Raw genomic sequence first — 15,711 nt, 5'->3', positions numbered from 1 at the left:
CTCCGGAGGGGGACAAGGACATAGAATAAAAAAATAAAGTGGTGGAATCTCTTCATTCAAAATAGAAATACTGGGGGGGGGGGCCAGGTGGTGGCGCACCTGGTTAAGCACACACATTACAATGTGCAAAGGATGCGGGTTCAAGCCCCCCCAACCCCACCTGCAGGGGAGAAAGCTTCACTAGTGGTGAAGCAGGGCTGCTAGTGTCTCTCTGTCTCTCTCCCTCTCTACCCCCCTCTCAGTTTCTGTTTCCACACAATAATAAATACATAAAAATATTTAATAAATAAATTAAGTTAAAAGATTTACTTAAAAAAATAGAAATACTGGGTTGGCGAAATAGCTGTCTTGGCTAGAGCTCTGCTTTGCCGTGTGCACGAACCAAGTTCAAGACAAGCCCCAGCTGTATGGAAGGAAGCCCGAGTCCTGGGGCCTCTTTCTGGCTGAGATAACAACAGCAGTTGAGGATGGGGGTGCTTTGCTCTCCACCTTGCCCTGTGCTGCTCGAGCAGAGCCCGGGAAGGCCTGCATCAGGCAGCTCTTCCTACCTGGCGAGCAGGTGCGCACAGGTGCGACCTTTCCGGCCCGGGTGCAGGAGCGATGGCTTTCGGGGAGGTGCGGCGGTGACAGAAGACCCTTGCGAGGGGAAAGCCTACCACAAAGGTAGCCGCAGGCGCTTTCGACTTCCACGGATGGCTCTTTGCGGTTTGCTCACGCGTGACCTCGAGTTGCCTGGTGCGGTAGCCGCAGGGAGCTCAGGAAGCCTGTGCTGCCACGGAGGTCCGGCAGGGGGCAGCAGAGACCCGCAATCGCGGCCTCACCCGCTGGCGACCACCAACCAGCCTGGAAGTGGTGGGGGGGTCCCCTCGTTGCCATTTGCTCCCACGGTGGGCAGGGCTGGCGACCTCAGGGGCCCTGCAGCCTCTCAACCTTGGTCCCAGGAATTGCGGGGTGAGGGAGCAAGAAGGAAGAAGGGGGGCCAGAAACTGAGCTGCTTCCAGGCCTGGCCCATGCAGAAGAGAGCCTGGGGTCAAACGCTGGGTCAGCTACCCCTGGAGGCGAGGCTTTGGAGTGACCCTCCCAGGAGGCACCCATTCCAAGGAGCCCTCTGAGCCCTTCTCCAGGTTGTTTAGCAAGGCCCCAAGCTAAGACTGAGCAAGGGACTTTTTAGGGTGGGGGAGCAGATAGAGAGGAGGGGGCCTTGGGGTCCTGTGCAGGATGATATGGTAGGATCAAGGTGGTGGTGGTGGTGGTAGGGGGAGTTGGCAGTGTTTTGCAGACACCTATCACAGGGAGATGAGAAATTATGCCCATGTGTCAACAACTGGACTGTAACCCATTAACTCCAACCCTAATAAATTAGAATTGTAATAGCTCAAACATTCTAAAAATGACTCTAAAAAGTCTCATCCTACCACTCTTCCTGGTTACAAGGGTCTCCCCGGGAGACTGGACCAAGACAAGGCCCCCCTCCCCCAGCCAACACAGCCCCCAAAGACACCCCCTCTTTTTTCCCACTAGGGTTATCACTAGGGTTTGATGCTAGCATGATTTCATCTGTCCTAGTGGTCATTATTTTCTTTCTTTCTTTTAATTAAATTAAATAATTAAATTTTAATAATTAAATTTTTACCTATTCATTTATTATTGGATAGAGACAGAGAGAAATTGAGATGGGAAGGAGAGATAGGAAAAGAGACAAAGACACCTGCAGTCCTGCTTCACCACTTGAGAAGCTTTCCCCTGTAGATGGGGACCAGGGGCTTGAACCCGGGTCCTTGTGCACTGTAATGTATAAGTACTTAACAGGTGCACCATTGCCTGGCCCCGTCATTGATTTCTTTCCTCTAGACAGAGAGAGAGTGCAGCACTGCTTCACCACTCCTGAAGCTTCCCTCCTGCAGGTGGTGTGGGGAGTGGAGGCTGTGGGCTTGAACTCGGGTCAGTGTGCATGGTAATGTGTGTGTTCAACTGTATGAGTCACCACCCAGCCCCTTTTGCAAATTTTCAAAATATTTCAGGTTTTTTCAAAACAATGAAAGTGTCCCAGCCCCCCTGCCCCTCTGCCCTGCCCCCCTTCTAAGCTGCTGGGAGACAGATGGTTGGCCACCCAGCTGCCCCAGGTCTGAGTGGAGCCATGCTGATGCTGGCAGAAGCTCCAGGTCCCCGGAGTGGGAGGCCGAGCCAGGTCACAGGAAGGGGACTCCTTGGGCAGCAAGCCTACAGATCAGGAGGCCTTGCTGTCCTGGGTCTTTGGGCTTCTCCTGCTCAGACTACTGGCTTGGTAGAGAGACTAACCTCACTCCCAGAGCTAAGTGACACCACGCTGCAGGCAGATGGAGCGTTGGTGGAAGACTGTGCTGCACACAGCTCCTTTAGTGGCCTTCAGACTGACTGATGGGGGCCAGTTGTTCACGCACCTAGTTGAGAGCATATGCCACCATGTGTAAGGACCTGGGTTCAAACCCCCAGTGAAGCAGAGAGGTGACGCAGTGAAGTACTTTCTCTCTCTCTCTCTCTCCCTGTCTCCCCCCCTCTCTCTCTCTCTCTCTCACTTCTCTCCCTGTCCCTTTCCCCTCTCAGTTTCTGTCTCTATCAAAAAAAAAAAAAAAAAAGATTATGAATGAGAGAGTGAGCAGACCAGGTGGTGGTGGTGCATCTGGTTGAGTGCACATGGTGAAGCAGGGCTGCAGGTGTCTGTCTCTCTCCCTCTCTCTCCTTCCCCTTCCCTCTCAATTTCTGGCTGCCTCTATCCAATAAATGAGAGAGAGAAAAGCAGAGCATCACTCTGGCCATGTGATGTCACTAACTGAACTCAGGACCTCATGTTTGAGAGTTCAGTGCTTTTTAACAACTGTGCCTTCCACTTCCTTTTTAATTTTTTTTTTTTACTTATTTTTCTTTTTGTTGCCCTTTTTTTCTATTGTTGTTGTAGTTATTGTTGTTATTGAGGTCGCTGTTGTTGAATAGGACAGAGAGAATTGGAGAAAGGAAGAGAAGACAGAGAGGGGAAGAGAAAGATAGACACCTGCAGACCTGCTTCACCGCCTGTGAAGCGACTCCCCTGCAGGTGGGGAACCAGGGGCTCGAACCAGGATCCTTATGCCAGTCCTTGCGCTTCATGCCACGTGCACTTAACCCGTTTAAAATTTTTTTAAATATTATTTATCTATTCGTTATTGGGAAGAAACAGAGAGATGGGAGAGATAGAGAGGGAGAGAGACAAAGAGACACCTGAAGCCCTGCTTTACCACTCCCAAAGCTTTCCCCCTGCAGGTGGGGAGTGGGGGCTTGAACATGGGTCCTTGTGCACTGTAATATTTGTGCTTAACCAGGTGTGCCACCACCTGCCCCCCCCTGCTTCCTTTCTTAAAGATAGCCTTATTCATGAATAAAGTAGAGAGAGCTAAGCAGAGCATCCCTCTGGCTCGAGTGTTGTCAGGGCTCGAACCCGGCCTCATGCCTGAGAGTCTACTGCTTTATCCAAGGCACACACACCCCGCCCCCCAAGGGCTGCGCTAAGTCCCAGCTGTACCGAGTGTTCACTGTGAGCCGGCTGAGCTGGAATCTAAGTTCAAGGCCATGAGTCAGATGCTCAGAGGAGTGAACCCAGATCTTAAAGGTCAGGCCTCCCCCTCATCCCCAGTACCTGCAGTGGGGGAGGAGGCCTGGCTGCTACGGTGTTTCCTTGCACCAGGAGGTAAACCAGGGGTGGCGGTGTGAGGGGTAGGGAGGCCTGGCTGCTTCTGGGAGCATGGATGCAGGTGGCAGGGGAAGAGCAGGCCGGCTGGTCGGCCTGGTGCGTGAAAGGAACTCTCTGCTTCCCTTCCCACACAGGGCTGGCTTTTGTCTTCTCTCTCCTGACCCCCAGGCTGGGGCCCACATCTGATCACAGGATGACTCTTGTCTGGAGAAAATGCAACTCTGTGCTTCCTCCCTCCACAGCCAGCCAGCATGTCCCTCACAGTGAGACATTAGGCTGTCCTGGTGGGGAGTCTGTGGGCATGGGAGTGTAGGTGTACTCACAGAGGGCTCTGGGAGTGAGTTTGGAGAAGAACAGAGATTTATGGGTCAGAGGGGTGGTGGGGGGTTCTCTAGACAGTGGCATGAAACTGGGAGGAGAAGGGATGAATTCTGGGAAGAAGACAGTGTTCAGGGAGAGAGCAAAGAGAAAAAGCCCCAGGTGCCAGGGAGAGAGCAAGGGAGTGAATCTCAAGAGAAAGCAGGGTGTCTCCAGAACAAAGAAGCAGGGAGGCTGGAGTCTGATGGCTGTGCACAAGGGCACAAGGTGTGCGGGGAGCCTGCGGAGAGAATGGGGGGCCCATATTAAACAGGAGGCTACAGGGTGAGGGCAGATAGCATACTGGCTATGCAAAGAGCCTCTCATGCCTGAGGCTTCAAATTTCCCAGGTTCAATCCCCCCACACCACCATAAGCCAGAGCTGAGCTTGAAGAAATCATGTAAAGTGAGATAAGTCAGATATAAAGCGATGAATGTGGGGAGATCTCACTCATAGGCAGAAGCTGAAAAAAAAAAAAAAGAGGGGGTCGGGCGGTAGCGCAGTGGGTTAAGCGCATGTGGCGCAAAGCGCAGGGACCTGCGTAAGGATCCCGGTTCGAGCCCCCGGCTCCCCACCTGCAGGGGAGTCGCTTCACAGGCGGTGAAGCAGGTCTGCAGGTGTCTATCTTTCTCTCCCCTCTCTCTCTGTCTTCCCCTCCTCTCTCCATTTCTCTCTGTCCTATCCAACAATGAATTGCATCAACAAGGGCAATAATAATAACCACAACGAAGCTACAACAAGGGCAACAAAAGGGGGAAAAAAAAATGGCCTCCAGGAGCGGTGGATTCCTGGTGCAGGCACCAAGCCCAGCAATAACCCTGGAGGAGGAAAAAAAAAAAAAAAAAGAGTCAGGCAGTAGTGCAGCAGGTTAAGCACACGGGATGCAAAGCGCAAGGACTGGCGAAAGGATCCCAGTTCGAGCCCCCAGCTCCCCACCTGCAGGGCAATCACTTCACAAGTGGTGAAGCAGGTCTGCAGGTATCTGTATTTCTCTCCCCCCTCTCTGTCTTCCCCTCCTCTCTCGATTTCTCTCTGTTGTAGCCAACAACGATGACATCAATAATAACAACAATAATAACTACAGCAATAAAAAACAACAATAAGGGCAACAAAAGGGAATAAATAAATACTTAAAAAAAAAACAAGATCAGAAGGGAAAACTCAAAGCAGAACTTAGACTGGAGTTGGTGTATTACTCCAAAGTAAAAGACTCTGGGGTGGGGGAGGGTTCAGGTCCTGGAACATGATGGCAGAGGAGGACCTAGTGGGGATTGAATTGTCATGTGGAAAACGGAGAACTGTCATGTCATGCATGTACAAACTATTGTATTTTACTATCAACTGTGAACTATTAATCCCCCAATAAAGAAAAAAAATAGTAGGCTACACACTCTGGATAACCCTGGGAGCGAGGCTAGGTGATTCTGTGGTGTGTGAACAGTGGAGAGATAGGTTTTCATGTCATTCTAGTAAGTCATTCTGGAGGTCTGGTGGTGGCACACCTGTTTAAGCACATACTCTACAGTGCACAAAGACCCAGGTTTGAGACCCCCAGTCTCCACCTGCAGGGGGAAAGTTTTGTGAATGATGAAGCAGGGCTGCAGGTGTCTCTCTGTCTCTTTCCCTCCCTCTCAATTTCTGGCTGTCTCTAACCAGTCAATAAATAAAGATAATAAAAAAAATAATAAAAGACTTTATGGGTAGGGGTAGACAGCATAATAGTTATGCAAAAGACTCTCATGCCTGAGGTTCCAAAAGTCCCAGGATCAACACCCCTCCCACCCCCACACCCACCCCCCACACCACCCACCACTGTTAGCCAGAGCTGAGCAGTGCTCTGGTAAAAGGAGGGAAAATATGCATTCTGTTGGGGAAGGAGGTAGGCTCTTGAGAGGACAAAGAGGAGAAAGGGGAGGTTGGTCCAGGGAAAAAGCTTGCCTACATTTACAGCACTCGAGGTCAGGTGAGCTGGGTCCAGATCTCAGAAGAGATGGAGCAGTGGATGAGGTGCTGGACTCGTAGGCAGGAGGTGCTGAGTTCATTCCTTGGCATCAAGGGTACCAGGCTGGCAGAAAGAGAGTTCTCTCTCTCTCTCTCTCTTTCTCCTCTTTGTTCTGTCATAAGAAGATATAACTGGGGCCGGGTGGTGGTCCACCTGGTTGAGCACACATGTTACAGTGCACAAGGACCTGGGGTTCGACCCCCCAGTCCCCACTTGCCAGGGGAAAGCTTCACGAGTGGTGAAGCAGGGCTGCGGGTGTCTCTCTGTCTTTCTCCCTATTTCCCCTTCTCATCTCAGTTTCTCTCTGTCTCTATCCAATAATAAAGTAAATATATATATTATTATTGAATAGGACAGAAAGACACTGAGAGAGTCTTTGTGCTTAGTATTATGTGCACTTAACCTGGTGCACCACCACCGAGCTCCCAGAACCCAGCCCCCAATAAAAATATTTCTAAAGAAAAAGAAAGTCAAAGAAGTTTATTAATGAGAGGAAGAAAATCAGAGCCTGCAATGCCAGGGACTGAACTCTGGACCTCACCCTTGAAAGTCCAACACTTTATCCACTGCACCACCTCCCGGGCCCCATAAGTAAGTAAAATCATTTTTAAATAGGCATCATTCAAAATGGTCAACATCTCCAGTTCACTGAGAGACCAAGCAATGTGGCTGCAGTGCTCAGCTGGCCTTCACAGGAGCAGTTTTTAGAGAGAGACGGAGGGGGCAAGGATGCGACCTAAGTGGACTCAGGATGAAGAAGTTGGTGGAGGAGGAAGAGGGTGCCTGGGACCCCTGTGTGCTCAGTCTGAGGTCCCGGCCAGCTCGGCTATGAAGGTGTCCCAGCTCTGCTCCCAGAGGTGCAGGGCAGCCTTCCTCTCCCCTGGCAGCAGGGCACTGTACCTGCAAGGGAAAGGGGGGCCCAGCTCAGCCCTGGGGAGGGAAACAGGGAGGCCCAGGTGCTGCATAGCCCAGTCCTGCACCCGGCTGAGAGCCATCGTGAAGGAGAAAGTGCAGGGAAAACTGACAGGAACCACCAAAGGAGAAGGGGGGAGCCAGGGCGGCGAGAATGGGCCTGGGGGGGCAGGCAGAGAAGAGGCAGGGAGCAGGGCTGGGCTGGGCTGGGCTGGCTGGGACACTCACTTGATGGAGTTGATGGCCAGCTGCTTGAGTGTCCTGAGGTCAGCCTCCAGGCCTCCGATGCCCATGAAAGCCTCATAGAAATCATAGGACAAGCCACTGGCACCGAAGACAGCAGGGTCGTCAGAGCTGACCACCAGGGGATAGCCAGTGGCCATCAGCACAGCGGCCGGGTGGTTCCTCAAATCGGCCACCAGCTTCAGCACCTGGTGTCAGGGAGGGGAGCAGAAAGAAAATACTGGACTTTCAGGCATGATGTCCTAAGTTCCGACATTGAATGGACCCACATACTGCATCTTTGGGGAAGGGAAGAAAGACAGGATAAAGGGAAGAGGGAAGGAGGGAGGGGAAGGGGAGGGGAGGGGAAGGATGGGAAAGGAAAGGAGAAAGGAAGAAAGAAGGGGCCAGGCAGTGGTGCACCTGGTTAAACGCACACATTCCAGTGCGCAAAGACCCAGGTTCAAGCCCCTGCTCCCCACCTGCAGGGGGAAGCTTCAGGTAGTGAAGCAGGGCTGCAGGTGTCTCTCTGTCTCTCTCCCCTTCTATCTCCTCTTCGCTTCTCAATTTCTCTCTGTTTCTTTCCCTCTCTCTCCCCCTTCCCTCTCAATTTCTCTGTCTCTATTCAATAAGAAGTAAACAAAAATATGATTAAAGATAACAAAAGAGAAAGTGAAGTTAACAATAATAATAATATAAAAAAAGACAGATAGCATGGTGGTTCTGCAAAAGGGTTTCATGGCCGAGGATCCAAAGTCCCAGGTTCAATCCCCAGCACTAGTAAATATATAACAGCAGTACTGATACTGATAACTATGATAATAATAACATATTCATGTCTCACCAAGTGTACTGTAAACTATTAGCCCTCCAGTTAATAATAATGATAATAATATCACCGTGGGGGCTGGTGCTGGCTCACTGAGTAGACAGCTTGAGGCCAGGTGGTGGCACACCTGGTTAAGTACACACATTACAATGCGCAAGGAGCCCCCACACCCCATCGGCAGTTGGAAAGCTTTGCAAGTGGTGAAGGAGTGATGAAGGTGTCTCTCTGTCTCTCTTCCTCACCATCTTCCCTATCCCTCTCAATTTCTCTGCCTCTATCCAATAAATAAATAAAATGTTTAAAAAGCCAGAGGAAAGAGAGAGAGAGAGAGAGCTCATGTTACCATGTGCAAGGATCAGAGTTCAAGACCCCAGTCCCCACCTGCTGGGGAGAAACTTTGTTAAAAGTGTTACAGGTGTCTCTCCTTCTCTCTCCCTTCCTCTCTATCTCTGACTCTCAAGCTCTAGTAAGCAGGAAAGAAAACAAAGCAGGTAAGTGCAGGACAGACATTACAGAAGGAGAGCTGGGGTCAGCAGAGACCAGCAGACCTGGTTGGAGATGGGGCAGACTTCTATAGGGATGCCTTTCTTCCACAAGTCTGCCCAGACCGCAGGGTGCTTGGTCAGAGCAAATCCATGGCCAATCCTGGTAGAGTTGAGTATCAGGGCATCCAGAAGGTTTCTGTCTACAGGAGAGCCCTGCCAGTCTGGTGGGGAGGGAAAGGAGAGCCTTCAGTTGGGGGGAAGGAGGCTCTGACCACAGATCACCACAGACAAGGTTTTGAACCCCCAGCCCCCAGAACCCAAGCCTTCATGCCTGAGAGCCTAATACCTTCTCCACCACAGTCTGCTAGGTCGCCATCAGGAGGACGTTATATTATTTTGTTTTATTTATTTATTTATTTTTGCCATCAGGGTTATCTCTGGGGCTTGGTGCCTGAGATAAAACCATCACTTCTAGTGGCCACTTTTTCCTTTTTTTTTTTTTCTTCTTTCATTTGATAAGATGGAGAGAAATTGAGAGGGGATGGTGATGGGAACTGCACCCCTGTATCTTACAATCTTGTTAATCATTATCACTATTAAAAAAAAAAAGTAAAGGGATTGCCACTCAGGAATTACTTTTGGATTTAAAAATGAAAACAGCTTGGGGCCAGATGGTGACACCTGGTTGAGCGCACACATTACAGAGCACAAGGACCGGGGTTCCAGCCCCTGGTCCCCACCTGCAGGGGAAAGATTCACAAGCAGTGAAGCAGGGCTGCAAATGTCTCTCTGTCTCTCTCCCTCTCTATCTCTCCCTTCCCTCTCAATTTCTGTCTCTATCCAGTAATAAATTAAATTAAATTAAATTTAAAAAGGTATGTACCTTAAGAAAAAAATTCAACAATTTATCCATCTTTAAAAAAATTAAAGGGGGCCTGGCAGTGACGCATCTGGTTAAGTGCACATAGTAAAAAAATAAAAGGAAGACATTTTTATTATTATCTTTATTTATTTATTAGATAGAGACAACCAGAAATCGAGAGGGGAGATAGAGAGAGACAGAGACAGAGAGACACCTGTGGCCCTGCTTTACCACTTGCAAAGCTTTCTCCCTGCAGGTGGGGGACTAGAGGCTCAAACTCGGATCCTTGTGCACTGTAACATGTGCACTCAACCAGGTGCACCATCACCCAGCCCCTTCCTTCCTTCCTTCCTTTCTTTCTTTCTTTCTTTCTTTCTTTCTCTCTTTCTGGGAGGGGAAGATAGAAAGGAAAAGAGAAATAGAGAGGGAAAGAGAAAGAGAAACACCTGCATACCTTCTTCACTTTTCATGAAATGTTCCCCTTGAAGGTGGAGAGTGGGGGTAAACCCAGGTCACAAGTATGCTCAACTGAGTATACCACTGTCTGGCCCCCACCAGGGAAAGTCTTAAACAAGGAATTGGAATGCAGGGTGAACTTGTATGCGACATAAAGAAACAAGGCAATGTATAACCCAGACAGAAAATAACAGGTGTCAGTGAGGTTGTAGAGGAAGAGAGAATTCTGTTTCACTGCTGGTGGAATACAAACAGGTACAGACCCTTTAGAAGACTAAGGAAGATTTCTGGAGGTGGCTCAATGGATAAGGTGATAAGCCCTCAAGCCGGAGGTCCTGAGTTCAACAAGTGTCAAGGTGATACTCTAGTGTCTCCCCCCCGCCATTGATAAATAAATGAAACTTTTAAAAGAAACTGTAGGGGCAGGCGGTGGTGCACCTGGTTAAGCACTCACATTACAATGAGCAAGGACCCAGGTTCAAGCCCCTGGTCCCCACCTGCAGGGAAGCTTCGCAAGTGGTAAAGCAGGGCTGCAGGTGTCTCTCTGATTCTCTGTCTGTATCTCTCCCTCTCCCTCCTCAATTTCTCTCTCTGTATCCAATAATAAAAAACCAAAAGAAAAAAAAAAAGAAAAGAAACTGTAATGGATGGTCCTTAAACAAATGAAAATAAAAGCACCTTATGATCCAGCAATGCCCCCCCTTAGGCATTTATCCAGTGGACACTCAAACACTAATTAGAAAGGATATACACACCCCTGTGTTCATAGCTGTATTTTCTACACTCGCCAAGGAGTGGAAGCAGCCTAGATGCCATCATCAGATGACTGGATAAAGAAGTTATATATAAAGTTATATATGAAGATATATACTCCATGGAATACTACTCTGCAATGAAAACAGATTATGTTGTGTCCTTTGGGACAAAATGGATGGTACTGGAGGTGAATACTCTTAGTGAAGTAAGGAAAGAGGCGCCTGAAAGACAACTACTGGATGGACCTTAGGAGAACAATGGTGGTTACTGCTAGGTGGGTGGGGACACAGGATTTGGGGGTGGGAGTGTGAAACTAGGCTCTGCAATCTTGTAAATCAGTACTAAAACAGTAATAAAAATGATATAAAGATGGTGGAGGGGAAGGAGAGGAGGAGAGGAGGAGGAAGAGAAACAAAAAGTAAACAAGGTAAGTGAACAAGATGAAAATGTGACCTAAGACTGTGACCACAGGGGGCCAGGCAGCAACACAAAGAGCAAGGACCAGCAGAGCAATCCCGGTTCGAGCCCCCGGCTCCCCATCTGCAGGGGAGTTGCTTCACAAGCGGTGAAGCAAGTCTGCAGGTGTCTATCTTTCTCTCCCCCTCTCTGTCTTCCCCTCCTCTCTCCATTTCTCTCTGTCCAATTCAGCAACGATGATATCAATACAACAGTAGTTATAACTACAACAATAAAACAACAAGGGCAACAAAAAGGAAAATTTTTTATTATCTTTATTTATTGGATAGAGACAGACAGAAATTGAGAGGGATGAGGGTGACAGAGAGGAAGAGAGACAGAGAGACACCTGCAGCCCTGCTTCACCACTCTTGAAGCTTTCCCCCTGCAGGTGGGGACCAGGGGCTTGAACCTGGGTCCTTGTGCACTGTAATGCGAGTGTTTAACCAGGTGAGCTACCACCCAGCTCCCTGCAAAATATTTTCCTTTTCTTGAAAGATTTTTAAAATATTTATTTCTTTCCTTTTTGTTGCCCTTGTTGTTTTTGTTGTTGTTGTAGTTATTGGTATCATCGTTGTTGGATAGGACAGACAGAAATGAAGAGAGGAGGGAAAGACAGAGGGGAGAGATAAAGATAGACACCTGCAGACCTGCTCCACCACTTGTGAAGCGACCTTCCTGCAGGTGGGGAGCCAGGGGCTTGAACCGGGATCCTCAGGCTGGTCCTTGCACTTGGCATCATGTGCACTACTGCCGGACTCCCGCAAAATATTTTCATCCCAGGTCCAATCCCCTGCATCACCATAAGCCAAAGCTGAGCAATGGTTAAAGGAAAAAAAGGGGGGGCAGGGGCAGGGGCAGTGGCATACATATTTTCATGCTTCAAGAGCAGTGGAGCAGTACTGCGGGTGTCTCTGTCCCTCTCTCTTTGCCTTCCCTCTAAATTCTCTGTCTCTAGAGCAAATAAATAAAAAGCAAATTAAAAAGTCAAACTTAGTTTAATGATAAAGATAATAATGAGGAAATAGAGAACCGGGGGGGGGAAATGTGTGGTGAGAGAATAGTTTTAGGGTTAAAAGTACATGTGAAAGGCTGGGGAGATAACACAGTGGTTCTGCAAAAAGTCTTTCATGCCTGAGGCTCCAAAGTCCTAGGTTCAACCCCCAGCACCGCGTAAGCCAGAGCCAAGGAGCCGGGCAGTGGCGTACCTGGTTAAGCGCACACAGTATGAAGTGCAAGAACCCAAACAAGGATCCCTGTTTAAGCCCCAGCTCCCTACCTGCAGGGGGGACACTTCAGAAGCAGTGAAGCTGGTCTGCAGGTGTCTCTCTTTTCTCTCTCCCTCTCTGTCTCCCCCCTCTCCTCCTCTTTCAATTTCTCTCTGTCCTGTCCAATAAAATGGAAAAAATAGCCGCCAAGAGCAGTGGATTTGTAGTGCTGGCACCAAGCCTCAGCAATAACCCTGGAGGAAATAAATAATAAAGACTTTCATGCCTGAGGCTCCAAAGTTCCAGGTTCAATCCCCAGCACCTCATAAGCCAGAGCTCATGCTTACACGGCTACTCTTGTGTCCCTGGGGCTGTCAGCCCTTCCCAGATCCCCCTTCACCTTGGCCCTGTGAACTCCTGCTGGAATGCAGCCCACCTCTCCCCTTACTTGTCTCTCCAGCGTGGAAGAAGTAAGGCAGCGGAAAGCCATGCGAAGCAGGGATGCCCAGAGCCTCCCTGTAGTAATACAGTGAGCGGCCAGTGTCCTCTCGTCCCACCTGTGGGGGCATGAAGGGGTGTGTGGGCACCTGCCTGGCCCTGGCCTCCCCGTGGATGCCCCCCTCTACAGCCCCAGACCCTTGTCTCAAGTGCTGTGTCTTATCGCTTAAAGCCTTTGTCTCACGGGGCCAGACTGTGGTGCTCCAGCTTAAGTTGCAAGAACCCGGGTTTGAGTGCCAGACAGACTATGACCCACATAGTCAACGACTGCCACCTCTCCAGATTCAAAGGAGGTCTCGAAACGTTACATCAGGCTCAACCTGACGCTGTTGACTGGCTACGGAAGAAGGGCAAACGCTAGAAGAAGAAGTGCCCACTCCCCTCTTCGAGGAGACACGAGCAGTGGAGCAGCTCTGCAGCTCTCTCTTTTTCTCTCCCTCTTTTTTTTTTCCTTCTAGGATTACCACTGGGATAGGGAGGGAGAGAGAAAGAGATACATACAGCTCTGTTTCAACACTTGCAAAGCTTCCCCCCTGCAGGTGGGGGGTGGGGGATTCAAACCAGGATCCTTGTGTGGGTCCTTGTGCTTAGAACTATGTGCACTTAACCGGGTATTCTACTGCCTGCCCATTTTCTTTCCCTCTCTACCTCCCCTCCTCTCGCTTTCTCTCTCTCTCTTTTTTATTTTTGCCTCTGGGGTTATCACTGGGGCTCAGTGCCAGCACTATGAATCCACTGCTCCTGGCAGCCATTTTTTTTGTTGCCCTTGTTGTGGTTGTTGTTATTGTTCTAGCCATTGTTGCTGTTGGATAGGACAGAGAGAAATGGAGAGAGGAGGGGAAGAAAAAGAGGGGGAGAGAAAGACACCTGCAGACCTACTTCATGGCTTGTGAAGCAACCCCCCTGCAGGTGGGGAGCTGGGGCTTGAACCGGGATCTTTGTCTGTTCTTGTGCTTTGTGCCATGTGCGCTTAACCCACTGAGCTACTGCCCAGCCCCCTCTCTCTCTTTTTAAACCAGAGCACTAATCAGCTCTGGCTCATGGTGGTGTGGGGGATTGAACCTGGGACTTAGGAGCCTCAGGCATGAGAGTCTCTGCATAACCATTACGCTATCTACCCCTGACCTCCCCCTGCTCTCTCAATTTCTCTCTGTGCTGTCCAATAAAATGGGGGGAAAATGGCAGTCAGGAGCAGTGGATTCATAGTGCTGGCAGTGAGCCCCAGTAATAATCCTGGAGGCAAAAAAAAAAAAAAAATGTCCAGACCCACTGGCTTCCTCACTGGGAGTAGGAGCTGTCCACAGCCACTGCTTCTCCACTAGGTGAAGGCATCACTGGGGCCAATGGGCCCAGGCCCAGCACTGCTGCACAGTCCCCCGAAGGCCTGCCTTAGTCAGGGACTCCTATCTCCAGACAGCTGCTCTGTTCTCCCTTCTCCTTCCCATGCCCACCCCCCCCCCCCCCCGCCAGGCTGGGAGGCTCAGGCCTCCTCTGCAGAAGGCTGGGGATGGTGGTGGGGGTTGGACAGCCAGGCTGTCCAGAGATGTTACCAGGTCGAAGCCAGCCACCGTTCTAGGAAAGCTGGCCCTCAGCTCCATGGCGGCCTGTACTGACTGCGCCACAAGGGACGTGCTTCGGAATCTGCGGGAGACAGAGACAGACAGAGACAGAGGCAGAGACAGGAGTAATGGCAGAGACTTGGTGCTGCCCAGGAACCCCCCCACCCCCAGTCTGTCTGCTGGACCCCTAGGGGCAAGACTTGTCTGTCGGTCCATTGAAGACACGCAGTCTGTCTTGTCTGTCTTTTGGATGCCTGCAGAAAGTCTGTCAGTCTAGGAGTTGGGCGGTAGTGCAGTGGGGTTAAGTGCACATGGTGCAAAGCACAAGGACCAGCTTAAGGATCCCAGTCCCAGCCCCCGGCTCCCCACCTGCAGGGGAGTCTCTTCATAGACGGTGAAGCAGGTCTGCCGGTGACTATCTTCCTTTCCCACTCTCTGTCTTCCCCTCCTCTCTCCATTTCTCTCTGTCCTATCCAACAATGACAACAATAATAACTACAACAATAAAACAAGGGCAACATAAGGAAATAAATAAATAAATAAATAAATAAATAATAATTTAAAAACCTGTCAGTCCACTGAAGACCTGTATAGAATCTGTCTGTCTGTCTGTCTGTCTGCCAGCTGGATACCTGCAGAGAGCCTGTCTGTCAGTCCCTTGAAGGCCTGTACAGAACCTGTCTGTATGGTGGATACCAATACAGAGGCTGTCTATCCCCTGGATACATGTAAGGAGGCTGTCTGTCCACTGGATGAGCCATTCAGAGACTGTGTCTGCTGGATGCCTACAGAGGCTGTCTGTCTGTCCACCGGGTAACTGTGCAGAAGCTGTCTGCCTGCTGCTTGCCTGCAAGTTGCACAGGCCCCCACAGTCTGACCCCTCCTCCCCAGGCCCAGCAAGGCCCAAGTCTCCCGCCCACGCCCTCTGCTACTCTCTGTACCCCCTCTCTTATCCCCAGAGAGGCCCAGGCAGTGTGGCAAAGGAGACAAGGAGCCAAGGCCTCCAGACCACGGGCAAGTCTCTGGGCCTCCGTGCCCTGCTTCCCCCTCCATCACACCTGCCGCTGCAGCCTGGAGCCTGGAGCCTGGAGCCTGGGGGGTGGGGGGAGTGGGGACCCAGCTAGCTGAGGAGCACTCAGGAGCACCTAGGCCTGCAGGAGGTAGGAGGACTCCCAGAACCCAGGCTATCCCACAGAGCGCAGTGCCCTATGCACCACCCCTTGGGGCAGCTGCCCTGGTCTCTTGCCCGAGCTGTCATGGGCCTCATGCCTTCTGTCCTATCAGATGAGGCACAGCACTTTGGTAAGGCTTCAAAGGAGGGGGCTGGGCGGTGGCACACCCAGTTAAGAGCACATAGTACTAAGCACAAGGACCCACATAAGGACCAGGGTTCAAGCCCCCGGCT

The 15,711-nt window shown here is 50.5% G+C and overlaps 1 protein-coding gene across 6 annotated transcripts in view; it reads right to left on the bottom strand.

Moving 5' to 3' along the window:
* Nucleotides 1–6,528: 6,528 nt before the first annotated feature.
* The window catches only part of ADA2 (adenosine deaminase 2), a 47,229-nt gene continuing 38,046 nt past the window's right edge, over nucleotides 6,529–15,711 (bottom strand). For all 6 annotated transcript variants that reach the window (XM_060191466.1, XM_060191467.1, XM_007517213.3 and 3 more), the window contains 5 exons: nucleotides 14,298–14,388; nucleotides 12,698–12,806; nucleotides 8,575–8,732; nucleotides 7,204–7,406; nucleotides 6,529–6,963 (listed from right to left, as the gene is read on the bottom strand). In XM_060191466.1, the coding sequence (XP_060047449.1) occupies nucleotides 6,864–6,963; nucleotides 7,204–7,406; nucleotides 8,575–8,732; nucleotides 12,698–12,806; nucleotides 14,298–14,388 (661 nt within the window). In that variant the 3' untranslated portion in view covers nucleotides 6,529–6,863. The remainder of the gene's footprint in view (nucleotides 6,964–7,203; nucleotides 7,407–8,574; nucleotides 8,733–12,697; nucleotides 12,807–14,297; nucleotides 14,389–15,711) is intronic.

The sequence above is a fragment of the Erinaceus europaeus genome, chromosome 5 (assembly GCF_950295315.1).
Source record: "Erinaceus europaeus chromosome 5, mEriEur2.1, whole genome shotgun sequence".
Classification (NCBI taxonomy): Eukaryota; Metazoa; Chordata; class Mammalia; order Eulipotyphla; family Erinaceidae; genus Erinaceus; species Erinaceus europaeus.
This window is presented reverse-complemented; position numbering and strand designations above follow the sequence as displayed.